This window comes from Leucoraja erinacea, chromosome 2 (assembly GCF_028641065.1).
Source record: "Leucoraja erinacea ecotype New England chromosome 2, Leri_hhj_1, whole genome shotgun sequence".
Lineage (NCBI taxonomy): Eukaryota > Metazoa > Chordata > Chondrichthyes > Rajiformes > Rajidae > Leucoraja > Leucoraja erinaceus.
Window position 1 is genome coordinate 93,109,085 of NC_073378.1, and position 20,089 is coordinate 93,129,173.

Sequence of the window (20,089 nt, forward strand, 5' to 3'; positions counted from 1 at the left end):
TGAGAGTAGGGAAGATTCAAACAAGAGGACATGATTTGAGAATTAAGGGACAAAAGTTTAGGGGGCAACATTTTTTCCATTGAGAGTAGGAAGATTCAAATCAGGAGGACATGGAGGGTTATGGTCTTTGCAGAATTACAAGGTGAGAGAAGTGTTTAGAAGGGCCAAGATGGCCTGTTTTCCGTGCTGTAATTGTTATATGAGCCCGAGGGGGAACTTACTCACGTGAGGGCGATCCGGTCCGAGAGCTGGTACGGTGCTGTGTGGGAACGTTTCTGGAGCGGTTCCAGAGTGGTTCAGCCGCGGGCCGGAGGCTGCGGTGCTGGACTGGAGGTGCGGCATTTCAAACCCCGGGCCGCAGTGTTTAAATTGTGAGCTGCGGGACTGGTATACCATCGGACGGTGGGGAATCGCCTCAGGCAGAGGGAGAAGGGGAGAGACTGCAACCCTAAGATTTTGGTCCACCACAGTGAGAGGTGTTTGGAGGTCTGTAGGATGTTAATTTGTGTTTATTGTTGTTATTATTGTATTATTGTATGTATGACTGCAGGCATGAAATTTCGTTCAGACCGTAAAGTCTGAATGACAATAAAGGAAAATTAATTCAAGGAAAATTCAATTCATTCAATTCAATTCATATGGTTATATGTTTATATATGCTATTTCCATCTTAGGGGAAAAAAGGTTCTTAAGGGTCTGTCCCACTTAGGCTATTTTTAGGCGACTGCTGGCGACTGTCATAGTCATAGCAGGTCGCTGAAAAAACGGCGACTGGAACCCACTTTCGACATAAAATTTGAAATAGAATCATTACTTTAACAAAAAAAAATACTGAAGTCAGCACCGGCGACAACCTACGCCACCTGGCGACAACCTACATTAACCTGGCGAAAACTACGACAGCACCTACGTCAGGAGAAGTCAAGCCACGCTCATTAGCGTCAAACTCACTGTCGCCGACTGTCTCAGAATTTTTTTTAACATGTTGAAAATCCAGCGGCGACCAGAAAGACGTCATGAATCTTTCGGCGACTGAAGAGACTACTCACGACCATACAGACGACACCCCAACGACCATGTGGTGAACGCCTAGTCGCCTAAATGGGACAGGCCCTTCCATCGTATCTATGCCTCTCATCGTTTTTTTTTTTGATTAGGTTTAAAAAAATTATAATGTTTAAATATGAGTTCTCTCATTTGCATGGCACAGAAATCGAGAAGAGCCTGTTTTCCCAGTACACTGGGGATTTGCAGTGGGGAAAAAAGGAAACAGTGCATAATGGGACATCCTGCACCTGTAGATGACCTCATTCAGTATGCGATATACAATGCAGAATGCAGATTATATGCATAGCAGATAGCAAATGGCTGGGTGGAGTAGGTAAAACTGCAGCTTGTTAAACAGAGCACAGCAGACATAGCTACAAACAGAAGTGCTTTGCAGAACACGAAGGAAAATGAGTATCTATGATCGGTTGTAAGAGGATGGCACAACCATCTGATATTCCTGGCAGTCTTTGTGTCCCAGAAGTAGGACTCTTAGCTGCTTTAAAATGGAACAGAAATTCAAAGGGACAAGGACAAATAAAACAGAAGATAAAAGACCTGCCTGCATTATTCAAGAATGGATTGAATCTCAAGAAGAAACATGCTGATGTGGTAATTGTACAATTTTCTAATTTATTCTATATTGGAAAGAGATGGGGCAGATTAGCTTCACAGTTCTGAGGAAAGAGTTATGTTGTCCTTTCTATGATAGGTCATTTAATATACAGTACATTGTGTAAGGTACGGGGCAAAGCACTTTGTTGAACGACATATACGTTAGACAAATATGATTGTGGTAATGTGATCACATAGCATGAAGCCTTCACAAATAGATTGACTATTGTTCATAGAGGAACATGTTAAATACAACCTAAGCAAATAAAGATAGATTTTAAGTAATCGCTTTTTAGTCACAATGAACTGACTTGATGCACTGATCCAATGAAGCATTAACCTTGTCATCTTTGATACTCTCAGGAGAGTTTGATTTTTCTATCAACGTGAAACATATCAGCACTTTACATTGAGGGCAATCATCCTCACGACTGTAATCAGTGTCAAAAAAGTAACAACTTAATTTCACGTTACATTATAGAACCATAGCTCAGTAATGGCACTAATCAATTTTTAGAGAAATCACAAGTAAAAAATAAAGCTCTTTTTGAAAAAGAAACCAAAGAAGGTCTGATGTTGAAACTGACAGATCTTGAAGAGTTTCATTAAATTGCCTGAATGGTTAGATTGTGTTTTGTAATATGTGTTGCATGTTGCTCTTGGTTATCTGATTAAAGATTTTAGTAATACAGATGACCTCCGTGGTACGCAGATGGTGTGACTACTTAATACAACATTGCAATGAAATATGGCTAATTAAACGTGCCATAGAATTTTTTTCAGCCACATCTTCATAATTAAAATCTTGGTAATTTAAAATGCTGAAAATGCCCGACAAATCAGGCAGCATCTGTGGAAAGAGATACACCAGAAATAGCTAATTCACTCACATAAGAAAATTGGGACTGAAAATGATGGGCTGCCTGTGCTGTGCATTTCCAATATATGTCATCGCAAAATTGGTATCAACCCTTTCTCAGATTAGCCCTCAACTTTCTCTCACCGGCCCTCTTTATTGAAATTATATCAGTCTTGTTTCTTATGTTGCTGGTACCGATGAAGGTCATTTAACTGAAGTTTTGCGTCTCTCCATAAATACTACTTGTCCTGCTGAGTGTTTCTGGTATTTTCTGTTATTGTTTCAGTTTTTAGCTTTGCATTATTTGTCCCAATTACTGCAATGAATGTCTGGTGGTTTTCATTGTGATAAGACATATATGCATGACCAATTGGTATGGGGCACAGCAACTTAAAAATAAGGAGTAAGCTATTTAGAACGGAGACCAGGAAACCATTTTTCTCACAGAGTGGTGAGTCTGTGGAATTCTCTGCCTCTGAGGGCGGTGGAGGAAGGTTCTCTGGATGCTTTCAAGAGAGAGCTTAATAGGGCTCTTAAAAATAGCGGAGTCAGGTGATATGGGGAGAAGGCAGGAACGGGGTACTGATTAGGGATGATCAGCCATAATCACATTGAATGGCGGTGCTGGCTCAAAGGGCCGAATGGCCTACTCCTGCACCTATTGTCTATTAACACGAGTCATTAGTGATACAGTGTGGAAATAGGCCCTTAGGCCCAACTCGCCCACACCGGCCAACATGTCCCAGCTACACTAGTCCCACCTGCCCACGTTTGGTCCATATCCCTTCAAACCTGTCCTATCCATGTACCTGTCCAACTGTTTCTAAATGTTGGGATAGTATCTGCCTCAACTACCTCCTCTGGCAGCTTGTTCCATACACCCACCACCCTTTGCATAAAAAAGCTACCCGTCATAGATTCCTATAAATTCTTTCCTCCTTCACCTTAAACCTATGTTCTATGGTCCTCGATTCACCTACTCTGGGGAAGAGACTCTGTGTATCTACCGATCTATTCCTTTCATGATTTTATACACCTCTGTAAGATCATCCCTCATCCTACTGCGCTCCAAGGAATATTCCCAGCCTAGAGCCCGCAGAGGGATATCAAGAGTCAAGAGTCAAGAGAGTTTATTGTCATGTATCACAGATAGGACATTGAAATTCTTGCTTGCTGCAGCACAACAGAATATTGTAGGCATAAATACAGAACAGATCAGTGTGTCCATATACCATAGAATATATATATACACATAAATAAACAGATAAAGTGCAATAGGTTGTTATAGTTCAGTTTGTTTGAAGTTGTGCTTAATAGTCTGATGGCTGTGGGGAAGTAGCTGTTCCTGAACCTGGATGTTGCAGTTTTCAGGCTCCTGTACCTTCTACCTGAAGGCAGCGCAGAGATGAGTGTGTGTCGAGGATGATGTGGGCCCTTGATGATGTTGGCAGCCTTTTTGAGGCAACGACTGCGATAGATCCCCGGTTGAACTCGGGTCTCTGGCACTGAAAGCACTGTAATGCCCCTGTCGCACTTAGGAAACCTGAACGGAAACTTCTGGAGACTTTGCTCCCCCACCCAAGGTTTCCGTTCGGTTCACGGAGAATTTTGTCAGTCTCCCTACCTGCTTCCACTACCTGCAACCTCTGGCAACCACCTGCAACCTCTGGGAACCGCATGGAAACCTTGGGTGCAAAGTCTCCAGAAGTCTCCGTTCAGGTTTCCTAAGTGGGACAGGGACATAAGGCAGCAACTCTACCGCTGCGCCACCATGCCGCCAATATATGACTCAATGATTCTGATACTTCAAAACAGCTACAGCTAGATTTATAAACTGGAAAACAGCAATTAAGTATTGGTGTCAGAGTGTGATGTATCCGATGTAACTCACAAATCACAAGCAAAAATTATTTAAAATAAAATTTTAATTAAAAGAAAACGTTACATTGAATTACTATTTTGTATAATTCTATTTCTTGGAAATAAAATTGCTTTATAATGGATTTCCATGAAAAATTGTTTTCTTCTACACTTTTATGGATTAGTTGCTCATGCAATTGTACAAGTAACAGCAATGATTTTGAAATCCATATGCTCACCATTTTCGGGTGGGGATGTGGTTCCTAATGTATCTTTCTATGCCAAAAGCCTTTTATACACTTGCCCTGTAGTAATTGCTGTGATCAAATTTTGTTTCTTTGGGATGTAATGTGTAACATTATCAGGCAATCAATAACTTGTTGTACAAAAGCTGTTATACTGTCATCATATAAATGAATAGATCCATTTTGCAGAAGATACTTTGATTAAATATTTATAATAGACTGAAATATTAATATGTCCTGTGAAATATTTGTACCTATTGTAATTTCATGTTATTACAGTCAATTATGAAGCACAGATTCATTAGACATTACAGTAGAGAATGCCACTCGTCCCCTTTATCTTCATTCTAGCCATGGAAAGCCAAAAACGTTCCAGTTTTTGATGCATAATCATGTATGTTACATGCTTCAATGTATATCCATGTACCTTTTAGACTTTAGAGGTACAGCATGGAAAGAGGCCCTTTGGCCCACCGAGTCCACGCCGACCAGCGATCACCTCGTACACTAGCACTCTCCTACATACTAGGGACAATTTAAAATGTTACAGAGGCCAATTAACATACAAACTTGTACATCTTTGGTGTGTGGGAGGAAGCCGGTGCACCTGGAGAAAATACACGCGGTCACAGAGAGAACATACAGAATCTGTACAGATTGAACCCGGTTCTCTGGTGCTGTAAGGCAGCAACACTACTCCTGCACCACTGTGCCATGAGATGTACCTTTTTAAATGAAATATGGATTTCTGCCTTACCACCTATTAAGGATGTGAGTTCCAAACTCACAACATATCTGAAAAAATATCTCCCCCCAGTTTAATCAATTTTTGAATTGAAATGGTCAGTCAAAATATTTTCTAGAAAGTAGATTATTTTGAAATAACTTGCATAAGTTAATCTCCATCTTGTTGATTTAATATAGATAAATATCTGATCCAAAGTGTAAAATTAGTCAGCACTGAAAGTTTATTTTTTGAGTTTTTGTGAGTAAAAAAATCAAATGATTAACTATGCATCTTTACTTAAGAGAACACTCAGTCTATTGGACAGTGATACATTTATTGTCATATTTTATCATCCTAATGTAACTGGACAGTTATTATTGTGAATTTATGTAACAGTGGGTAACACTGTTGTTCATACATGAACAGTATGTTTCGGCTCATTATTCAAAGGTCATTTGTACAGTCCTTCGACGGCAATCTACGTGCCTCCGTTGGATTAATTCATTAGCTTCCAGCAGAATGTGGTAAGAAGGCTTCCCCTGAGGATTGGGAAACAGGAACTGTTGATTTCATTTCCCTTCCCCAGCATATCTGGTCTTCTATTGTCTCAGAAGGAATGACATTTCACAGAACTCAGGAAATGGCCTGAGACCCTGCCTCCACCCTGCTGTGTGACAGGAAGTAGTCAAATAACAATTACGTGCACAATGTGAGAGGAGCTGTGAATCATGGATTAAACTTTTCACCGTTGCCATTCCTGTTGGACAACAGGGACCCAGTTTATTTCAAGGTGAAATGGATAAGATTAGTTCATAACTTGTCAGATCACAAAATAAATTGCCAAATATTAGAAATACAAAAAGATTGTTGAGTGGTATTCAATTGTTAATGTACTGAACCTGTTTCATCTTTGCATATTCCATGCATAATTTGACCCTTGCTATACCTCAGAGAGTTCAAAGTTAAACTGAAAATCTTAAAGCATGAAATTTTGTTGACCAGCTTGAGTATTCAAAATTGATGCATTAATTAAGTTCTCACACCATATATTTTAAGTACAAGTAGATGGGCTTGGCCATTACAAATCCTATCTTGGTGAAGAGTTCTGTTTTATTGTTTATTAAAGAAATTATGGGAATATGCTTTTGAAATTACGATGAAAACTGGTTCTCAGTATTACACATTCTGCACCACGTAACCAACAAGTAACCCGATCACTGTTCTTTAGACAATATACAATAGACAATAGGTGCAGGAGGAGGCCATTCGGCCCTTCGAGCCAGCACCGCCATTCAATGTGATCATGGCTGATCATCCACAATCAGTACCCCGTTCCTGCCTTCTCCCCATATCCCCTGACTCCGCTAGAAGGCAGGATGGGGTACTGATCGTGCAAGAATATATAATGTGAGACCTTGTTGGTTAGATCACATTTGGAGTATAATGTACAGTTCTGTGTGACACACCTCAGATGGATGTGGTTATACTGCAGAAGGTGCAGAGGGGATTCACCACCAGGATGTTTAGGAAGGAGCTGCAGATGCTGGTTTACACCAAAGATAGAAACAAAATGATGGAGAAACTCAGTAGGTCTGGCAGCATCTCCGGAGAAAAAGAATAGGTGTCTCGGAAGAAGGCGTTGCGGTGCTAGGAGGTGAATTGCTTGCTGCAAGTATCCAGCTCTGACGTGCATTTGAAACCATAAGATTTTTGTGGCTTTTTGAATTGAGTTCCTGGCCAGTAGTGATCCCCAGACCATGTGAGAATCAGCAGGGGTAATGCCATTGACCACACCAGGCATACGCTTAAATTCTCTCTTACTGGAGGCACGATTGAGGCATGAATGTTGTAGCTTATTAGCATTTGCTTGAATGTCGTGATGGTCTTGCTGAGTGTATACATGCACTGCCTCATTAGATGCTGAAAAGCCAATGGAATTGAATGTGCAATCGTCAATGAATCTCTTCACTCCTGTCTTATTGATGAGGCAGCTGAAGATAGTTGGGTCTAGGGCATTGAATTGGACCTAATGTATTACTTACAACAGTATGATGTTTGACCTACAGCAAGTAGTTTTAATTAACTCCATTACATATCCCATTATCCATTCAAGTCTCATTCCTCAGGATGGCCATGGTCTGAGAACAAACTGTTCTCAACCTTGACTGCGGTGGTATAGTACAGGATCACTCGCACAAGGACTTAAAGGAATAGACAAGTGTGAGTAGTTTCATGCCACTTTGCAAACATTGATATAATTTTGATTTGAATTGTTTATTTTCTGGAACTTTTTATTCTATGTTGTGACCCTCTGGTGAACCGAATTTGTGACATTTTTGCAAACTGGAAATCACAGCTTGATGAAACCTTCAGATAACTTGTGAGCAGCATTCATTTAATGAAAATTATAACCATATAACCATATAACAGCACGGAAACAGGCCATCTCGGCCCTACAAGTCCGTGCCGAACACTTATTTTTCCCTAGTCCCATCTACCTGCACTCATACCATAACCCTCCATTCCCTTCTCATCCATATGCCTATCCAATTTATTTTTAAATGATAAAGTCGAACCTGGCTCCACCACTTCCACTGGAAGCTCATTCCACACCGCTACCACTCTCTGAGTAAAGAAGTTCCCCCTCATGTTACCCCTAAACTTCTATCCCTTAATTCTGAAGTCATGTCCTCTTGTTTGAATCTTCCCTATTCTCAAAAGGAAAAGCTGATCCACATCAACTCTGTCTATCCCTCTCATCATTTTAAAGACCTCTATCAAGTCCCCCCCTTAACCTTCTGCGCTCCAGAGAATAAAGACCTAACTTATTCAACCTTTCTCTGTAACTTAGTTGTTGAAACCCAGGCAACATTCTAGTAAATCTCCTCTGTACTCTCTCTATTTTGTTGACATCCTTCCTGTAATTGGGCGACCAAAATTGTCCACCATACTCCAGATTTGGTCTCACCAATGCCTTGTACAATTTTAACATTACATCCCAACTTATATACTCAATGCTCTGATTTATAAAGGCTAGCATACCAAAAGCTTTCTTTACCACCCTATCTACATGAGATTCCACCTTCAGGGAACTATGCACACAGAGAGTGGTGAATCTCTGGAACTCTCTGCCGCAGAGGGTAGTCGAGGCCAGTTCATTGGCTATATTTAAGAGGGAGTTAGATGTGGCCCTTGTAGCTAAGGGGATCAGGGGGTATGGAGAGAAGGCAGGTACGGGATACTGAGTTGGATGATCAGCCATGATCATATTGAATGACGGTGCAGGCTCGAAGGGCCGAATGGCCTACTCCTGCACCTAATTTCTATGTTTCTATGTTATTCCTAGATCCCTCTGTTCAACTGCATTCCTCAATTCGCTACCATTTACCATGTACGTCCTATTTTGATTTGTCCTGCCAAGATGTAGCACCTCACATTTATCAGCATTAAACTCCATCTGCCATCTTTCAGCCCATTCTTCCAAATGGCCTAAATCTCTCTGTAGACTTTGGAAACCTACTTCATTATCCACAACACCACATATCTTAGTATCATCTGCATACTTACTAATCCAATTTACCACACCATCATCCAGATCATTGATGTACATGACAAACAACAGTGGACCCAACACAGATCCCTGAGGCACCCCACTAGTCACCTGCCTCCAACCTGACAAACAGCCATCCACCATTATTCTCTGGCATCTCCCATTCAGCCACTGTTGAATCCATTTTGCTACTCCTGCATTAATACCCAACAATTGAACCTTCTTAACCAACCTTCCATGAGGAACCTTGTCAAAGGCTTTACTAAAGTCCATATAGATAACATCCACTGCTTTACCCTCATCAATTTCCCTAGTAACCTCTTCAAAAAATTCAAGAAGATTAGTCAAACGTGACCTTCCAGGCACAAATCCATGTTGACTGTTCCTAATCAGACCCTGTTTATCCAGATGCTTATATATAGTATCTCTAAGTATCTTTTCCATTAATTTGTCCACCACTAAAGTCAAACTAACAGGTCTATAATTGCTTGGTTTACTCTTAGAACCCTTTTTAAACAATGGAACAACATGCGCAGTACACCAATCCTCCGGCACTATTCCCGTTTCTAATGACATTTGGAAATATTTCTGCCCCTGCTATTTCTACACTAACTTCCCTCAATGTCCTAGGCAATTTCCTGTCAGGACCTGGAGACTTATCCACTTTTAATAGTTTTCAAAAGTGTCAGTACTTCCTCTTCTTTGAATCTCATAGTATCCATAGCTACTCTACTTGTTTCCCTTACCTCACATAATTCAATATCCTTCTCCTTGGTGAATACCGAAGAAAAGAAATGGTTCAATATCTCCCCCATCTTTTTTGACTCTGCAGATAGCTGTCCACTCTCTCTCTCTAATGAACCAATTTTATCCCTTGTTATCCTTTTGCTATTAATATAGCTGTAGAAACCCTTTGGATTTACTTTCACCTTACTTGCCAAAGCAACCTCATATCTTCTTTTAGTTTTTCTAATTTCTTTCTTAAGATTCTTTTTACATTCTTGATACTCATCAAGCACCTCATTTACTCCATGCTGCCTATAATTATTGTAGATCTCTCTCTTTTTCAAACCAAGTGTCCAAGTGTTTTCCCTAGAAAACCATGGCTCTTTCCAATTTTTACTATTTCAACCGAACAGGGACATAAAGATTCTGTACTCTTAAAATTTCCCCTTTAAATGTCCTCCATTTCTCTTCTACATCCTTCCCATAAAACAAAATGTCCCAATTCACTCCTTTTAAATCCTTTCGCATCTCATCAAAGTTAGCCTTTCTCCAATCAAAAATCTCCAACTCTAGGTCCAGTTCTGACCCTCTCCATAATTATATTGAAACTAATGGTATTGTGATCACTGGATCACCGAAGTGCTCCCCAACGCATACCTCCGCCACCTGACCTGTCTCATTTCCTAACAGGAGGTCCAGCACTGCCCCTTCTTTAGTAGGTACCTATATGTATTGCTGCAAAAAACTATCCTGCACACATTTTACAAACTCCAAACCATCCAGCCCATTTACAGAATGTGTTTCCCAGTCTATGTGTGGAAAATTGAAATCTCCCACAATCACTACCTTGTGCTTACTACTAATATCTGCCATCTCCTTACATATTTGCTCTTCCAATTCTCGCTCCCCATTTGGCGGTCTATAATACACCCCCATAAGTGTTGCTACACCTTTCCACTTCTCAGTTCCACCCAAATAGCTTCCCTAGACGAGCCCTCTAATCCATCCTGCCAAAGCACTGTTGTAATAGGGGAGATTATGTGTTCGGCACGGACTAGAAGGGTCGAGGTGGCCTGTTTCCGTGCTGTAATTGTTATATGGTTATATGGTTATATGGTTAATATCTTCCCTGACAAGCAATGCAACACCTCCACTTCTTGCCCCGCCAATTCTATCACACCTAAAGCATTGAAATCCTGGAATATTTAGTTTCCAATCACAGCCCTCCTGCAACCATGTTTCACTGATCGCCACAATATCATACTTCCAGGTGTCAATCCAGACTCTAAGCTCATCCACCTTTCTTACAATGATCCTAGCATTAAAATATACACATTTAAGAAATCCATCGCCTCTTATTCTCTGTTTATTTTCTTTTTCTTCTTTCTCCCCTAGATTTTGGGTCCGAGTGCTTCCCTTCTCTGCCTCCTGCCTCACACTCTGTCTACTAGCTTTCTCTATTTGAGTCCCTCCCCCCAACCATTATAGTTTAAAGTCTCCCCAGTAGCCTTTGCAAATCTTTTCGCCAGGATATTGGTCCCCCTCGGGTTCAAGTGCAACCTGTCCTTTCTGTACAGGTCACACCTTCCCCAAAAGAAGTCCCAATGATCCAGAAACTTGAATCCTTGTCCACTGCACTTGTCCTTCAGCCACGCATTTATCCTCCACCTCGCTCCATTCCTACTCTCACTGTCGCGTGGCACAGGCAGTAATCCTGAGATTGTTACTTTTTTGGTCTTTTTCCTTAACTCTCCTCCCAACTCCCTAAATTCATGCTGCCAATGAATTGTGCAGTCCTCAGCAGAGCTCCTCACTAAATTTAAGGTCGGACTTTGCACAGTGTCGCACCCGTGAAACCATGAAAGCACAGTTCTTGCCACAAGATGCACAGCAAACCATTCAGAAACAGAAGCAAGGGTTTGAAATAAAGAAGAGGAAATTAAACAAAGAATCAAGGAAGCCCGCTCCTGCCAAGTTATCTGAAGGTTTCATCGAACTATGATTTCCAGTTGCCAGAAATGTCATAAATTCGGTTCACCACAGGGTCACAACATAGAATAAAAAGTCCCAGAAAATAAACATTTCAAATCAAAATTATATCAATGTATGGGAAGTGGCATGAAAATAATCACACTTGTCTATTCCTTTAAGTCTAATGTGCGAGTGATCCTGTACTATAGTCTGAAGAAAGGTCTCGATCTGAAACGTCTCCCATTCCTTCTCTCCAGAACAGCTGCCTGTACCGCTGAGTTACACCAGCATATTTTGTATATGTACTACACCAAGGTTAAGAATAGTTTGTTCTCAGACTGTGGCCATCCTGAGGAATGTATATCTGAGACATCAGCTACTACATCAGTGGATAACCCACTAGTAAATAATAATAAAAAGGCAAGATGTTCATTGTACCTGTACCACACTGTATTTGTGACAATAAACCCGACAACATGAAAATGAATAAATAGAAGACAGAATGTTTTATTTTCATGTCCTGAAATGAACCAATGAAACTCTTACTTGCAGCAGCACAACATATATGTAAATGTAGTACTGTGAAACCCATAATAAACAACAAAAATATAATATATATTTTATAATATACAAGACCAAGTGGGACCCGTTGGGTCCCGTCCCCTGAATGCGCGGTTGTGGGGGGAGGGGGTGCCTGCGGTGTCACACACACACACTAACCAACCCCCCCACCCCCACACACACACACACACACACACACTAACCACCTCCACACACACACTAACCACCCCCATTTATATTATATTCATATTATTCATTCACTCCTTTTACCCCATCCCCCGCCCTATCCACTCACGCATAGCCCCCAACTCGCAGGCACAGCGAGAGAGGGAGGGGAGTAGAGCGAGAGGGACACAGGGGCACAGAGAGGGACACGGAGGCACAGACAGAGACACCGAGAGGGACAGAGGCACAGAGAGTGACACAGAGGCACTGAGAGGGACACAAGGCATTGAGAGGGAAACAGAGGGAGACAGAGAGGCACAGAGAGGGACACAGAGGCACACAGAGAGGCACACAGAGAGGGACACAGAGAGGGACACAGAGAGGGACACAGAGAGGGACACAGAGAGGGACAGTGAGGCACAGAAAGGGTCACAGAGGCACTGAGAGGGACACAGAGGCACTGAGAGGGACACAGAGGCACTGAGAGCGACACAGAGGCACTGAGAGGGGGGACACAGAGGCATTGAGAGGGGGGACACAGAGGCACAGAGAGGGGGGACACAGAGGCACAGAGAGGGGGGACACAGAGGCACAGAGAGGGAGAAAGGAGGAGAGTAGTGGGGAACGGGCAGTGGGGAGGGGGGCGGGTGCCAAGTAAATTACTGCATGTTCGGCGGATTCAATCCAGAGCCCGGGGGGTAGTGGTCGTCACAGGGGAGGGCTGGTTCTCTTGAGGGAGGGACAGAGAGAGGGCTGTGGGCGGACATGGAATCGAGAGAGGCCGCGGGCGGGTGGTCATGGACCCAAAGTCCCCGAGCGCGGGGCGGACTGAGAACAGGCAGGGCAACAGCGGACGGGCCCATGGTAAGCGGGGGATAAAAGGACTGTGAGTCAAGGGGGCGGGGTGATGTCACTCGCAGTGCGTGGAAAACAGTGCGGAGCAGGATGCTTGTGGAAAACAGTACACACAGGCCGCGTGAGCAGACCCATTGTGACGTCATCAGGTCATTTATTTTCGGATATTTTATATTTTTTAACATTTTCACAAATAACTCAAGAAATAAAGCTCTCATTTTTCAGGGAAGCCGATTTTTGACTCCAGGGGATAAATCTCTACCGGAATATATTTTCCTGTTAGCGCGTTGTTTCATCGAGTGGATGTGAGAACACGAACACACACACGAACACACACACGAACACACACACGAACACACACACACACGCACACACACACGCACACACACGCACACATGCACAGACAATATTTAATAGCCTGATCATTGTAGGGAAGAAGTTGTTCCTGAACCTGTGCGTTACAGTTTTCAGGTTTCTATATCTTCTTCCCGATAGCAGGAGTGAAATCGTACCATGGCCAGGGTAGTGTGGATCTCTGATGCTGCTGAAAGCCTTTTTGAGGCAGTGACTCTTGTGGGATATGGGGAATTTTTTAAAATAGCAATGATAAAATGTAAATTGCTCCGGTTGGATTAATGAATGTAGGCTGCTTTGTGTTTACTTATATTGATCTCCGAAAGGGAATCCTTTCTTCCTCTTCCTTTCACCACTTTGCCAGGGTCCTAGGCAGGTAATTGTGTTGGTAAGGGCAGGAAGTGGAACAAGGCACTCTCAACAATACCATAAGTACCTCCAGAAATTATCCATTTCCACAATTTCTTGAAAAATAGGCAATAAATTATAATATAAATCATCATAAAAGTTATTATGACACTTACATTTCAACATTGAATACCCAGTTACCATGGAAATGGAAGCTTTCCAATTATAGATCTCATTTTTTATCTGCCCATTGGGAACTTCCTTCACATCGTAAAAATGGCACTGCTAATTGCCGATTTATAAATATTGAATGCTGCTCAGTGAATGCTTTCTATCTCTGATGTTAGTAGCATCATAGAAACTTAATCAGCTTGAGGAAGAGGTGTAGGATCCCATATGGATTTCATTTTCATTAGATTTAATTGGGGTCGATCTAAAAAAAGGGCTAACTGCAAGATGCAGAACTGAATGTAATAATTTAACATAAATCAAAATAATTATTACAGCTATGATATCCCATGGACTTTTCTTGCAGATAAAAGGTGTAGGGCTCAAATCTCATAGATATGACACTTTCAAACATTTTTTTGAGCATCATTTGCTTGCTCCAAGTTTTATTTGAACTAGTCCAAACATCAACCTATAATTGACGATAGACTGGTGAGTCTAAAGAAGGGTCCCGATCTAAAACTTCACCCATCCTTTTCCTCCAGAGATGCTGCCTGACCCGCTGAGTTACTTCAGCACTTTGTGTCTATTGTCAGTAAAAAAAACAGCATCTGCAGTTCCTTTCTAACCAGTTTTAATGTATAACTTCAGACCATTCTCACGAATATCTCACTTTGGGAGCAGAAGCGTTTCTCATATCATATAATAATATGGTCCTTCCAGGTCTGCAAAAAACACTTCAAGTTGCCTCCACTATGAGATATACAACACAGAACTTAGAATATAACAGGACCTTCGACCCACTATATCTCTGCTGACTATGGTGACAATTTAAACTAATCCCATCTGCTTGCACATGATCTATATCATTCCCTGCTTGTGCTTGTCTAAATGTCTCTCAATATTGATGTCGTATTTGCTTTCATCATTTCACCTGCCATCACTCTCTGTTCAAAAAAACCTTACCTCACTAATCTCCATTAATCCCCCCCCCCCCATCTTAAATCTGTGCCGCAGGGTAACATTTCCACCCTAGTAGAAAGACCAGCTTTATATACTTCTATCAGCTCTCCTCGGCCATTGCTACAGTGAAAACAATCCAAATTTGTCTGACCTTTCCCTCCAGACAATAGACTTTATTTCAGGCAATATCTTTGTCCTGACCTGAAATGTCACGGATCCAGGGGTGCTGCTTGACCCGCTGAGTTTTAGTTTAGTTTATTGATACAGTGCAGAAACAGGCCCATCGGCCCACCGAGTCCACACCGACCAGCGATCCCCGCACATTAACACCATCCTACACATACTAGGGATGATTTTCACTTATACCAAGCCTATTAACTTACAAACCTGTACGTCTTTGGAGTGTGGGAGAAAACCGTAGAGCTCAGAGAAAACCCAGGCAGGTCACGGGGAGAATGTACAAACTCTGCATTAGAGATACTGACATCCGTAGCCAGGATCGAACCCGGGTGTCTGGTGCTGTAAGCGCTGCAAGGCAGTATCTCTACCCCTGCGCCACCGTGCCACCCTACACCAGCACTTCGTGTCTTTTTTTCGTAAACCAGCCTCTGCAGTTCCATGCTTCTACATTTGGACTGTTCCAGTGCAAAATATATTTGGTGAACCTTTCTCCCGTACATCTTTCCTGTAATGCAGCATCCAGAATTGCACACGATATTCCAAATATGGCCTAATCTAAGTTTTATTCAACTGCAACATGACTTCCCTACTTTTATACTCGATCATTTCATTATTTCCTAAAAGAACTCAATCGGGTTTGTAAAAAATAACTATCTCCCAGCCAAAGCCATGCCGATTGTAAATCCATGGTTATCCGGATATTCCCAGAGTTTGCAGACAGCACCATTCACAATCTAGTGTAAAGAATTTAGGGAATTCCATCAAACAAGATATCCAAGAAATAAAGCAGAAGTTTTACACCCACAGGGTTAATAATAAAACAACTGTTCACCCTACTGTGAACAGTTGTTTAGTTTTCACTGTTCATGGTACCATATTGGAATTCTTCTCTTCTGCACTTCAAAATAGCTTTTGAATAAGCAATTATTTGAGATTACAAGAGTAACAATCAGTAAAGAATACTGTGCTGAAATTTAAAACGTTTTTTTTGAAACACTAATGCCCTGCAAAAAATTGATAGAACAATACATCTTATGAACAGGCTCTTCAGCCCACCATGTCCATGCTGAAATCAATACAAATGCCAAAGTTTGAAATTAAATGATCAAGTCAATGAATAGGTTGTGACTTTTTCCAGAAAGACAAAGAAAATAGTTCTGCCATAAGAATCACAGTATGCTGAACCATGATCAAAATAGTTTTAAGATATTTGAAGTAATTTGTGTTGCAATTAGTAATTACATGAGTTTCAAGTTGATGCCCTAACAAAATAATAAGTCCAAATCTTTATTGTGTACCGACAATATTATTGGCCTGGACGTGTGTAACTAAAACATTTATCTTTGTACATCTAAAGTTGTGGTCAGTAACTTGCTACAGTTTTGTTGACTGCGCTCCAACATATTGTTTCAGTAGGGGTGATCTTTACAAAGAACAATTATTAGTTAATTTAGAGAAAATAGACGCAAACTGCGGGAGCAACTCAGCGGGTCAGGCAGCATCTCTGGTGAAAAAGGATGGGTAACCTTTCGAGTCGGGACCCTTCTTCAGAGTTAATTTAGAATTAAAAAAAAAAAATGTTTGAGTGCTTTTAATGTTTTATAAGGATTTGTATGTTTACAAGATTTAAATTTGTTTTTAATAGATTGTGAGCGTTTGACAGCTTGGGCAGTTTACGGATATTACTTGGCTGTCAAAGCTTTTTCTGGATGGATGGATGTTCTTTTTCTTCTCTCAACACACCCCTCCACAACCTAATCACAACCCCACCAAATAAATGCACATAAAATCCCACAATACTGGGGAAACCATTGCCATTACTCAGAGCCTGGGGCCTGCTTGCTGTCTTACATAATACCTTGTTAGCTCAATCGCTCAACAAATATATATATATTTTTTACGAAATCACTTGTGAATGTGCATAGCTTACTGCTGCCAACAGATTTGGCCCATTAAAGTATTGAAAAGATCTCAACACTGTTTATTTTATTCCAATTACCCCGGTCACTATTTAGCAACACAATTTAAGATATAGGAGACTGTTAAAATGAATGGATTATCGATGATGCAATGTAGGGCAATAGACTGTCAAATTTTAACAGCAACAATGTATTGTACATATAGAGCACATATAATATGGAAAAACATTCCGCAGCACAGCACAGCACAAGAATGCCGTCAAGCAAAATTTGACAACAAGCCACATGAGGGAATATTAAGGTTGATGATCGGAAATTTGATTAAAGAATTTAGTGTACAAGAGGATATTCAAACTGTAGTGAAAGGAACTGAAATTTCTTCCCGGTTTTGTACTGTTATCAATTTAACCCATTGCAGTGATTACATCAGTTATTTTCTAACCACATTGGTCAATACTGGCCTACTTTCACATCTGCTTTTTAGGAGAAGTAAATGTATAAAGATATGGGATTTTAGGAAGAAAATTCTGTATTTGGGCCTCGGCATACTATTAGTGTCGACCGATTTCAATTGTGTCAGTGTCAAGAAATTGCGAGCTTGTGCAAGGTTGTATGGATGTAGATCGTAAAACTGGAGGCAGGAGCAGGGTACAGGCCTTCAGAGTTATAAAACAGGGATAAAACTGAGCTGCAGCTTAAACTTGGTACAATAATTTAATCAATATTTGTCAATGAGGAATCAATGAAATGAAAAATTAATTAATTTTGACTTTTGTAAAAAGCCTAAAAATTCATTTGCACAGATGGTGTCTGCATGTAACTCAATGGATAGCAGGTGCAACAAAACTCCTCAATCATAAGTTCTGAGTCATCAGGAACAACTGAACAGCCCCACACATCTCGCACGTGCCATGCTGTTACAGAGTATGCAAGGGAAAGTATCAGGTTAAGTCTGGAACTGCGCCAGGACCAGGAAAAAGTGGTCCAGGTTTATGGTCATCGAGGGATTGGATCAGAGCCTTCGTCCAGGGTTGAACGTGAAGTCTAAGGTCAGGGCATCAAACATGAAGATGGTGGTAATTGGGGAAATGAGGGCAGGATTTGGAACCATGGGAGAGGGACCAGATGAAGAGCAGGTAAATAAATGAACCTACCTGAGTGGAGTGACGAGTTGGGAATTGCTCAGAGCTTTTAGATCAATGTTGTTCTGTGGAATTATTGATTAACAGAAGCACTTCAGAACAACGTGACTTAATTTCCAGTGTGCTGCTCATCATCATTCTATTTGTGTCTGATATATGCAAGTATAAATAGTGACTGGAAATATCTGATCAAATTTCTGGTACAGAACAACTTGATGTGGAATCATTGCAATCGCATTCCACCCCTGACTGGCTGATTTATTGTCTGTAGAGCTGAAAATAAAAAGCAACACCACCATATCAACATCTGTAGCTATTAGCTGGATTGAACTAGTGTGAGTGAAGTATTAAGCTGATTGCCAATTGGTGTTGGACAACAGCTGGTCCATGAAGCTGGTCTGGCTGGGTTTATAAAACATAATGAGGAGATTGTGGTAGATGTAAAATGAGCAAACATTAGTGAAGACAATTTTGGAGTGCTAAGGTGCTATGATGTCAAGAGGCTGTAATCGCTGCCAAAGGTGCCTCAACAAAGTACTGAGTAAAGGGTCTGAATACAAGACCCTAACCCTCTCCTTTACAATGACCTCTACGCTAATTGAAGCTAATGGAGTCATTGCTATAATGCTAGTTTAGGTCATGGTAATCTCATGTTTCATTGCACTGGACGTTTTACTTGTTGCATGTCATGGACATATTCAGGGTTGTTTTTCATCTGTCAATTTATCTGAAGCTGCTAATCACTTTTTGTGTTTATCATATGTGCTGGTGATAGATGGATGCCTAGTTTACTAGACCAATTGTTTATGTACTTCAAAGACAATTCCGTGTATCAATTCCTTGAAATTTGGAAAAATGGGCTGAAAGATGGCAGATGGAGTTTAATGCTGATAAATGTGAGGTACTACACCTTGGCAGGACAAATCAAAATAGGACGTACATGGTAAGAATAGAATAGAATAGAATATGTTTATTGTCATTGCACAAAACTGAGCAACAAAATTCCATTTGCCTCTCCTCCGTTAAAAGAAATACAACATGACACCAATGCACATATGTACAGTTAATAGTAGAATATAAATACATTTTTAAAAGAATTTAGCGGTATTCCTCGAAGTTACTTCTTGCTTCCCAGTGTTCACTATTGGAGTTAAGCTCTTTTATTGCACAATGGTAGAAACTATTTTTTAGTCTACCAGTGCGAGCCTGCAGAGACCTGAATCGCCTCCCGGAGGGTAGCAGAGTAAAAAGGTGGTTGGCAGGGTGGGTTGTGTCCTTCTTGATATTTATGGCCCTGCGCAAGCATCGGGCCTTGTATATGTCATCCAAGGAGGGCAGGTTAGCGTTTGTAATGCGCTGCGCAGTTTTTATAATTTCCCTGCAGCGCCCTCCTCTCAGCCACAGTACAGCTGGCAAACCACACCAGGATTCCATAGGTGAGGATACTTTCCACGGCGCATCGATAGAAGGATAGCAGCAGCGGCTGTGAGACTTTAGCTCTCCGTATAGACCTTAGGAAATACAGCCGTTGATGAGACCTCTTCACGAGAGTGACGGTGTTCATTTGCCATTTGAGGTCCTGGGAGATGTTTATTCCCAGGAACTTAAAGTCGTTGACTCTCTCCACCATGTCTCCTTTGATGTATAAGGGAGCAGGTTCCTCTCTCCTCTTCCTCCTGAAGTCAACGACAAGTTCTTTTGTCTTTGATGGGTTTAGTACCAGGTTGTTTTTGGTACACCAGACAGTCAGTTTTTGGACTTCATCCCTGTAGGCAGACTCGTCATCGTTGTTTATCAGTCCCACCACAGTTGTGTCGTCCGCAAACTTGATGAT

General features: G+C 41.3%; 1 protein-coding gene across 1 annotated transcript in view; it reads left to right on the forward strand.

Moving 5' to 3' along the window:
* The first annotated feature begins 651 nt into the window (after positions 1–651).
* Positions 652–20,089, forward strand: part of rapgef5a (Rap guanine nucleotide exchange factor (GEF) 5a) — a 131,812-nt gene continuing 112,374 nt past the window's right edge. Inside the window, exon 1 of the mRNA XM_055661364.1 lies at positions 652–1,659. Coding sequence (XP_055517339.1) covers positions 1,468–1,659 — 192 coding nt within the window. The 5' untranslated portion in view covers positions 652–1,467. The remainder of the gene's footprint in view (positions 1,660–20,089) is intronic.